Source organism: Acomys russatus, chromosome 31 (genome assembly GCF_903995435.1).
Source record: "Acomys russatus chromosome 31, mAcoRus1.1, whole genome shotgun sequence".
Taxonomy (NCBI): Eukaryota; Metazoa; Chordata; class Mammalia; order Rodentia; family Muridae; genus Acomys; species Acomys russatus.
In genome coordinates, this window is record NC_067167.1 from 3,576,117 (window position 1) to 3,585,388 (window position 9,272).

General features: G+C 55.9%; 1 protein-coding gene across 1 annotated transcript; it reads left to right on the top strand.

The window, feature by feature from the left end:
• The first annotated feature begins 1,031 nt into the window (after positions 1-1,031).
• On the top strand, positions 1,032-9,247 carry Mpnd (MPN domain containing). Its single transcript, XM_051139696.1, has 13 exons — positions 1,032-1,289; positions 1,364-1,620; positions 2,638-2,874; positions 3,337-3,460; positions 4,132-4,213; positions 4,380-4,476; positions 4,772-4,844; positions 4,924-5,000; positions 6,914-7,082; positions 7,173-7,243; positions 7,825-7,917; positions 8,399-8,491; positions 9,083-9,247. Exons 1-13 carry the CDS (start codon positions 1,283-1,285, stop codon positions 9,167-9,169), a joined length of 1,467 nt encoding a protein of 488 aa, XP_050995653.1. The 5' UTR covers positions 1,032-1,282; the 3' UTR covers positions 9,170-9,247.
• The last annotated feature ends 25 nt before the right edge of the window (positions 9,248-9,272 follow it).

Sequence of the window (9,272 nt, forward strand, 5' to 3'; positions counted from 1 at the left end):
GTGGACTGTGTGGTGTCCCGTGAAAGTAGCCAGTGTCCAGAACCTCTCTCAAAGGTTTGCCTGCCAGGAGGTCGTTAGACTTGCATATTGAGCAGGGACTTGGCAGGGGTAAATGGAGCCTAGCCTGGTCTCTGCGGAGCCAGGGTCTGGTGGCCTGGGCTAAGGGAAATAATGATTCTTTATTCCTTTGACCCTTCCAGATCGCCCTGCCTCTCTTTCTTCAGTGCGACAAACCCACCTACCATTTGAGGCCACTCTCTAACTTTGGCTAGTGCCCTATCCGGGATTTTCAGACCTCCCGGGGCTGGGGGAATCACCGGCGCAGTATGCGCGGGGGGGGGGGGTGCGGGGGGGGCGAGGAGAGAGGGAAGGCGGGGGGGGGGGCGCGAAGCAGGGAGAGGGGGGGGGCGGGGAGGGGCGGAGGCGGCGGGGAAGGTCAGGTCAGGTTGGGAACAAAGGCCGTAGGGCCTTGGGCGCGACTGTAGTAACACCGCCCCTTCCCTCCTGCTTCCACTTGGACTAGGATTGGCTGGCTGGAAACCATTCCTGGTATCTGATTGGATACTGGAGGCACCTGGTGATTGGCTGACGTGAACCTCTGGCCATTGCCTGAATTAACCGTATAGAGGCCGAAGCCCAGCTTTTGACCCACCCGCAGAGCGCAGCTGCCTTCCGATCACCGCCCGCCCTACAGTTGTTACAACCTGTTTCTCCCCTGCTCCCAACCATCGAGGACTCTGAGTCTATCTAGCACCCTGGCCTTGGGATCAGTTTCCTTTATCGCTGCTGCAGGAATGCCCCGGGATGCAGTCCAGCTGGCATTGGCCTGAATGAGCGGGTCCGGGTTTTTCCCTCCAGGTCACTAGCACCACCTAGCTCCAGTTGCCCTAGTGTCCCAGAGGCTCTGAGTTCCCGCATTTCCTTTCCCGCCCTTGGGCAGGCCCCAGACCTCAGGTTCGCATCTCTTTCCAGCATATTGAGACAATCCTGTCCAGGGCTCAAGGCCTCAACCTGGTAGCTGGTGGCCTCGAGGGGGAGGTCTCTAGTCCCTGAATGCGACGGTCCTAGGCCTGTTTCCTACTCCAGATCTCCCACAACATCCCGCCTCAGTTTCCCCAGTTGCTCCGGAGCGCTCCAGCTCCAGCGCAACCCAAAGGCTCTGTGTCCCCTCCGCCCACAGTGGGCCAAACCTCTCCGCCCATCCCCAGTGACCAATGGGCTGCGGCGTCCCCGCGCGGGGCGGAGCCCGGTCAGAAGGAGGCTGTGCCGGGACGCAGCAGCCATGGCAGGTAGGACGGTCCGTGCGGGAGGGGACCGGGCAGTCGGGCGCGACCTCTGCAGCCCAGTCGCTGTCTTATTGCAGCTCCCGAGCCTCAGTCCCCCGCGGCTGCGGCGGAGGAGGCTCCGGAGGAGGATGAGGACGACCAGGAGGCCGAGGACCCCGAGCGCGGGACGGGCAGCGGAGGGCGCATCGGCAGCCTGGGTGGCAGCGGAGGCAGCATCGTAGGGCCTGGGATCGCCCTGGGGGGCGCGCTCACGAGGCGCGCGGTCACGCTGCGGGTGCTACTCAAAGACGAGTTGCTGGAACCCGGCGAGGGGGTGCTATCCATCTACTACCTGGTGAGTGACCCCGGAGACAGTTCATGCCCTCCACTGCTCCGGCACGAGAGGAAACTGAAGACTACAGGAGTTGTGTTAACCACAATGCCACATAGCCATAACCACTGCCATCTGAGTATGTTCATAGGCAACCAATCTGTGCAATTCTTCGTCTGTAAAATGAGGTATTCCTTCCCAGGCTCTCTGTGAAGATAACGGTTTCAAAACTGTATACTGTTATTTAAAACTATAGCCCCCAAAAACTGTGGTACCAAGAATGGAATCTGAGCCACACACACACACACACACCTAGGTAGGTGCTCCACCCCCCTGACCACGCCCCCAGCCCCCCATGGGGGATTCTAGGCAGGGGCTCCACCCTGACCACGCCCCTAGCCCCTCACTGGGAGATTCTAGGCGGGGCTCCACCCTGACCACGCTCCCAGCCCCTCATGAGATAGTCTAGACAGGGGCTCCACCTTGACCACCACGCTCCCAGCCCCTCATGAGATAGTCTAGGCAGGGGCTCCACCCTTGACCACGCCCCCAACCCCTCACTGGGGGATTCTAGGCAGGGCTCCACCCCTGACCACGCCCCCAGCCCCTCACTGAGGGATCCTAGGTGGGGCTCCACCCTGACCACGCCCCCAGCCCTCACTGGGACATTCTAGGCAGGGCTCCACCCCTGACCACGCCCCAGCCCCTCACTGGGGGATTCTAGGCAGGGCTCCACCCCTGACCACGCCCCCAGCCCCTCGCTGGGAGATTCTAGGCGTGGGTTCTACCTCTGAGACCAGAATCTTATTAAGTATTCCAATCAGGCTTTGAACTTGTGGTCTGCTCTGGCTGCCATTGCTTAACGTTAAAGTTGTGCAGCCTGGTGTTGAGTGCCAGGATGCTGTACTGCTGTGACAGATGCTGTTTCTACGACAATGCCGCTTGGGAGCTTAGAGGAACAAGGCCAGCAGGCCTCTTGGGAGCGTGGAGCGTTAGGAATCACCGGGAGTGGGCGCGTAACAGCCCTCTCCGTTGCTTCAGGGCAGGAAGTTCATTGGGGACCTGCAGCCGGATGGCAGGATCGTGTGGCAGGAAACAGGGCAAGTCTTCAACTCACCCAGCGCCTGGGCCACACACTGCAAGAAGCTCATCAACCCGGCCAAGAAGTCCGGCTGTGGCTGGGCCTCTGTCAAGTACAAGGGCCAGAAGCTGGACAAGTACAAGGCTACCTGGCTCCGCCGGCACCAGCTTCACATGCCGGTAGCTGCCGCTGACGAGGTGTGAACCGCACGCCTTCCCCCTCTTGCGCTGCGGGATGGTGTGCAAAGGCCCTGGGGCAGGACACAGCCTGACGCGTCTGAGAAACAGCAAGGTGGCGGTAGCTGCAGAAGCAGAAGAAAGCACGAGGGAGGAGAAAGGCGGGGGGGGGGGGGGGCAGGCAAGTCCAGCCGGGCCTCCTGGGGTGCAGGGAGGGCTGCAGGGAGGACTTCCGCTTTCATCCTGAAGGAGGTGGGGGTCACGGAATACTGTTGCTGTAGGGAGCCTGACTGGGGACAGCAAGGGTGGGGCCGGCTAGGTCTCCAGCCTGAGCCTTGGGCACCTCTGCTCACCCTTGCCCTCTGGTGGTCACTCCAGGCAATAGCATCTCGGGCTCAGGCCTGGGCCCCTGTTGAGTGACTTGTTCAGGGTGAATGAGGCACCCAGATTGAGGGTATCGCCACTGCACCCCCATTCCACCAGAGTCCCACCAGTGAAGGGGAGGAGGAGGAGCTGCTGTTGGAGGAAGAGGAAGAAGATGTGCTGGCCGGGGTCTCAGCAGAGGACAAAGGCCGCAGACCCCCTGGGAAGGGCTCCTCAGAGCCAGGTGAGAGGCAGGGACAGAGGAGGGACTGTGATATAGCCCCTGTGATGTTTGTTAGGCCCTGGGAATCCTGACTGACAGTCCTGCTTAGTTTCACTCTCTGCCTGGTTTCTTTCTTTTTCTTTTCCTTCCTTTTTAAAAATTTATGTTTGAGACAGGGTCTCCTTGTAGCCTTGCCTAGCCTGGAACTCACAGAAATCTATCTGCCTCTGCCTCCTGAGTGCTAGGGTTGAGGGTGTGTGTTTTTATTTTTTGTTGTTGTTAATTGTTGTTTTTCTGGGTTTTCAAGACAGGGTTTCTCTGTGTAACAGTCCCAACTATCCTAGAAACTTGCTCTGTAGATCAGGGTGGCCTCGAACTAACAGAGATCCTCCTGCCTCTGCCGCCCAAGTGCTAGGATTAAAGGCGTGCGCCACCACCACCTGGTGAGGGCATGTGTTATGTATTGTGATCGGGCATGTAGATCAGAGAACATCTTTCAAAAGTTGGGTCACTTCTTCCACCATGCGGGGTCTGGGGACTCGAACTCAGGTCATCAGACTTGGTTGCAAGACCCGCTGAGCCATCTCGTCAGCGCCAGTTCCTCTTGTTTCATAGGCGTCCTTGCTTATATGCAAAGAGAGGAAGGGGGTGGAGGATTCACAGTAACTCTTCTCTTTTATCCCTTTCTCCAGAGGCCACACTCTTGAGCAAGCGTGTAGACAGGGCCCAGGTGCCTATCCGATACTGCATGCTGGGTAGTCGCGATTCTGCCAGGTCAGTTACGTCATCTGCCCTGATCCTGGCTTCCCAGGAGCCCTTGGTTGGTCTGGTCCAGCAGAAGCAGGGCCTGGACTCCTCAGCTGCTTGGGAGTCCTCAGGATGGGTGGGATGGGGAAGAGCCCCAGTTCCTGAAGCCCTGGGACCCTCCCAACCACTCCAGGAACCCCCACACCCTGGTAGAAGTAACATCCTTTGCCGCCATCAACAAGTTCCAGCCATTCAACGTAGCCGTTTCCAGTAACGTGCTGTTCCTGTTGGTATGTGACTAAAGCCGCTTTGCCCAGTCACCCTCCACGTCCAGGGAGAAGGAACTCGCTGACCTGGGTCGGGGGTACCGAAGACATATACAGTAGGCACAAACTGAATGCTTGCTGTTAGTAAATAGTAGGTGCTCATTTAGGAATGGATCCCAATGCCTTTACACATGCTAGGGGCCTGCATGCTCCCCAGTGAGTGACGTCCTAGGTAAACAGTAGGTGCTTGATAAATGCACATAGGGAGAGGGTGGGCTGGCTCCTGAGCCTGAGCCAGCTCTCCCCATTTTGTCGCCAGGACTTCCACTGTCACCTGACTCGGAGTGAGGTCGTGGGTTACCTTGGCGGACGCTGGGACACCAACAATCAGAGTGGGTATTGGGACTGGGTGGGCGATGGTGTGTCTGGGGCAGGACAGGACTGACCGGCTTTTCGTTGGGTACCCCGCAGTGCTGACAGTGCTGAGAGCCTTCCCCTGTAGGAGTCGGCTTGGGGACGCTGATACTGCGGCCACCGTTGAGGAAGAGGTGAGGGCTTGTCCTGGTGGCCAAGTGAGTGTCAGTGCCCACGTCTGGGATAGAAGTGCTGCCTCTGTGCTTCATATAACCAGGCCTTGATTTGTAGACAAGGGTAGCCTAGAATGTGGCATCCTCCTGCTTCACCCTGTTGGGTACTGGGAAGACAGCCCTGCCTGTTGATTTATTTTTTATTTTATATTGTTTTTTTTTTTGTTTTGTTTTTCAAGACAGGGTTTCAAATTAAAAAAAAAAAAAAAAAAAAAAGACAGGGTTTCTCTGTGTAGCCTTGACTGTCCTGGACTCACTTTGTAGACCAGGCTGGCCTCGAACTCACAGTGATCCACCTGCCTCTGCCTCCCGAGTGCTGGGATTAAAGGTGTGTACCACCACTGCCTGGCTTATTTTTATTTTTTGATGAGTTACTTTGTATATCCCTGATTGTTCTGGAACTCTCTCTCTGTAGACCAGGCTGGCCTGGGACTCACAGATCCACCTGCCTCTGAATCTCGAGTGCTGGGATTAAAGGCGTGTGCAACCATTGCCCAGCCCTAGTTGTAATTTTTTTTTTTCCTTTTTGAGACAGTTTCTCATTTTATTTATTCATTTATTTATTTTGGTTTTTTGAGACAGGGTTTCTCTGTATAGCCTTGGCTGTCCTGGACTCACTTTGTAGACTAGGCTGGCCTTGAACTCACAGCAATCCACCTGCCTCTGCTTCCTGGAGTACCGGGATTACAGGCGTGTGCCACCACGCCCAGCTTTAGTTGTAATTTTTGAGATTTTATATCTCCTGTGTGATGTTTTGCCTGAGTATCTGTGTATCATGTATATACCTGAAGTTATGGATAGTTGTGGTGACTAAACCCAGCAAAAATGTTTTGGGTTTTTCTGGTCCTGTTTTTCAAGACAGGGTTTCTCTGTGTAGCCTTGATTGTTCTGGAATTTACTTTGTACACCAGGCTGGTATCAAACTCCCGAGGTCTACCTGCCTCTGCCTCCTGGGTGCTGGGATTAAAGGTGTGCACCACCACCACCCAGCCCCCCAAATTTTTGTTTTTTTGTTTTTTTTAATGATGTGCAGGAGTGTTTTGCTTGCATGCATGTTTTGCTCTGTGCCTGCCATTGCTCAGGGATGCCAGACAAGGGTGTCAGATGCCCTAGACATGGTTCCTGATCGTTGAGAAACGCCACAGGGATGCCGAGAATCAGGTTAACAGCAACAAGTGCTCTTAACCACTCAGCCATCTTTCCAGCTCCCAGATTTTTTTTTCCCCCAAGACAAGGTTTCTCTGTGAAGCCTTGATTGTCCTGGAACTCACTTTGTAGACCAGGTTGGCCTCAAACTCAGAGACTCACCTGCCTCTGCTTCCTGAGTACTGGGATTAAAGGCGTGCGCTACCACTGTCCTGTTCCTGATGTTTTTGCTTTTTATTTTTTAAATTTATTTATTTTTAAAGAGCTGTTTATTTTATATATCTATCTACATGTACACCTCTAGACGAGGGCATCAGATCCCAGTATAGATGTTGTGAACCACCATGTGGTTACTAGGAATTGAACCCAGGACCTCTGGAAGAGCAGACAGTGCTCTTAGCTGCCGAGCCATCTCTCCAGCCCACTTAATTTTATTTTTATGTGCATTGCCGGGAGGGTGTCAGATCCCTTGGAACTAGAGTTACAGTTGTGAGCTGTCATGTGGGTGATGGGAATTGAACCTGGGTCCTTTAGAAGAACAGACAGTGCTCTTAACTGCTGAGCCATTTCTCCAGCTCCATCCAGATATATTTCTTCATCACTCTGGCACAGTGGTTGGGTGGTTACAGGGTGAGGAGGGGCAGTGCTTAAATACCCTTGTGTAGGGACTAGAGGGCAGCTAGAGGCCCTGATCCTGCCTACTCCCAGCCTTGTTTGTATGTCTCCAGATCCACCAGGTCCTGTTCCTTCGAGGTCTGTCCCTGGTGGGCTGGTACCACAGCCACCCTCACAGCCCCGCAGTGCCCTCCCTGCAGGACATCGATGCCCAGATGGAGTACCAGCTGAGACTGCAAGGCTCCAGCAACGGCTTCCAGCCTTGCCTGGCCCTGCTGTGCTGTGAGGCCCCCGTGAGGCTCGGGGTGGGGGGCTCACCAGGCCAGGCTCTCTGAGCCCCCAGCCTTAACCCCTTTCTTTATATTCCCACAGCCCCGTACTACTCTGGAAACCCGGGCCCTGAGTCCAAGATCTGCCCTTTCTGGGTGATGCCTCCCCCTGAGGTGGGTGAGCTGGAGGAGGGCCAAGTTGAGGGACATGAATGTGAGTGGGCACGGTGGGGTTACGTGGATGTGAGTGGGCACGGTGGGGTTACGTGGATGTGAGTGGGAACGGTGGGGTTACTTGGATGTGAGTGGCAACAGTGGGATTGCGTGGATGTGAGTGGGCACGGTGGGGTTACGTGGATGTGAGTGGGAACAGTGGGATTACGTGGATGTGAGTGGGCACGGTGGGGTTACGTGGATGCGAGTGGGCACGGTGGGGTTTCATGAATGCTAGTGGGCATGGTGGGGTTACGTGGATGTGAGTGGGCACGGTGGGGTTTCATGGATGTGAGTGGGCACAGTAGGGTGGTATCTGGGCTGGAAGATGTGCTGAATCTGAGGCAGGCAACTCCAGTTCAGGGCTGTGTTAGGTACCCGTGCCCCACTTTCCCCATCTGTGCATTTGTAGCTCAGTGGCCACTCTAAGGTCTATTGGGTGATGCCCTGGCCTCCCACGCTCACCTTCAGGCCCTAGAAGCCCCTGGCACCATAGGCTGGGGACAGGCGAGGCCTCTCTGACTGCTCCCCACCCCTCCTAGCAGCAAAGGCCCAGTGACTATGGCATCCCCATGGACGTAGAGATGGCATACGTCCAGGACAGCTTCCTGACCAACGATATTCTGCAGGAGATGGTGAGCTGCCTGCCCATGGCTGTGGCCCCAGGGTTTTCACTGTCTGGGGTTTTTTTTTGTTTGTTTGTGGTCCCCCCTGCTGGCTTCAAGACAAGGTTTCTCTGTATAGCTTTGGCTGTCCTGGACTGGCTTTGTAGACCAGGCTGGCCTTGAACTCAGAGAGCCGCCTCCCTGCTTTGTTTTGATTTATTTTGAGATATGGTCTCCCTATGTGGCCACCGGAAATCTTGTCTCAGATTTCTCAGTGTAGGGACGACATGTGTGCCCTCGCCACACCTGGGTGGGCAACCAGTCTTTAATAGCTGTGTCTGTTCAGATGTGTTTGTCACTTCTCAGGGCTCATGGGTGTGGCTTCTTGGGAAGAGACTAGCCCAGAGCCAGGGCAGACTGGCACTGTGGTCAGCATGGATTTAGCTGTCAGTTCAGGGAGCTGCGGGGTCAAGAGCAGGCAAGAGCCAGTTGTGTTGTCCCTGCCCTGCAGGTGCTGCTGGTAGAGTTCTACAAGGGTGCCCCTGACCTAGTCAAGTTCCAAGAGGCCTGGAGCCCAGAACATACCTACCTGGACAAGCTCAAGGTGAGCCCGTGGACCCCTACCCTGGGTCCTGTGGGGACCACAGGCTATTATAGCTTATTGTCTGGGCAACAGTCTTCCCTGGAGTCCCAGGGGAGGTCTCAGGACCTAGGTGGCTGGGTGAGGGCACCTGTCAGGCATGCAGGGGCCCAGGTTCCACCTGCAGCTGTGAGTGAATGAATGCATGCATGCATGCATGGCCGCGGGCGCCCTCCTGCTGAGGACTGGGTCCTGGGTGTGGCCTGCGGTCTGAGCTGGAACTGGTCCTTCTGGAGTTACATCCTGTGCCTAGGAGGGTGCTCTGCGCTGTGCATCAGTCAGACTCAAACAATGAGGCCGTGTGTGTGTGGCATGGGTTTTTACCAGCACCCAAACACGTGTGCACGCAGGATGTGTGTGTGTCTTGTTCTGGCTGATGACAGCCAAGACCCTGATCCCCAGATCTAAACCAAAGATCCCACATAGCCAAACATTTAAAAAGGGTCCAGGCTTGCCAAATGCTGCACCCCAGGCAGGGCCTTACTTGGGCTGCAGCACTTGGGGGCAGGGGATATGTGTCTAGGGCAGAGCCTGACCTCAGTCCTGCTGTTGCAGATGTCCTTGGCCAGCAGGACCCCGAAGGACCAGGGCATGTGCCACGTGCTGGAGCAGGTCTGCAGTGTGCTCAAGCAGGGGAGCTGAGGCCAGGCAGGCTTGCTGTCTGGGGCAGGCGGGGTAATAAAGTCTCTGAGTATCCACAGCTGAGCCTGTGGCTAGGGAGGGAGGGAGGGCTGTGTGGGGTCCT

Coding starts and splice junctions, on each gene's coding strand:
- Mpnd (XM_051139696.1), top strand. Junction 2,875..3,336: donor CGGTAGCTGCCGCTGACGAG/GTGTGAACCGCA, acceptor CCATTCCACCAG/AGTCCCACCAGTGAAGGGGA. Junction 7,918..8,398: donor ACGATATTCTGCAGGAGATG/GTGAGCTGCCTG, acceptor CCTGCCCTGCAG/GTGCTGCTGGTAGAGTTCTA.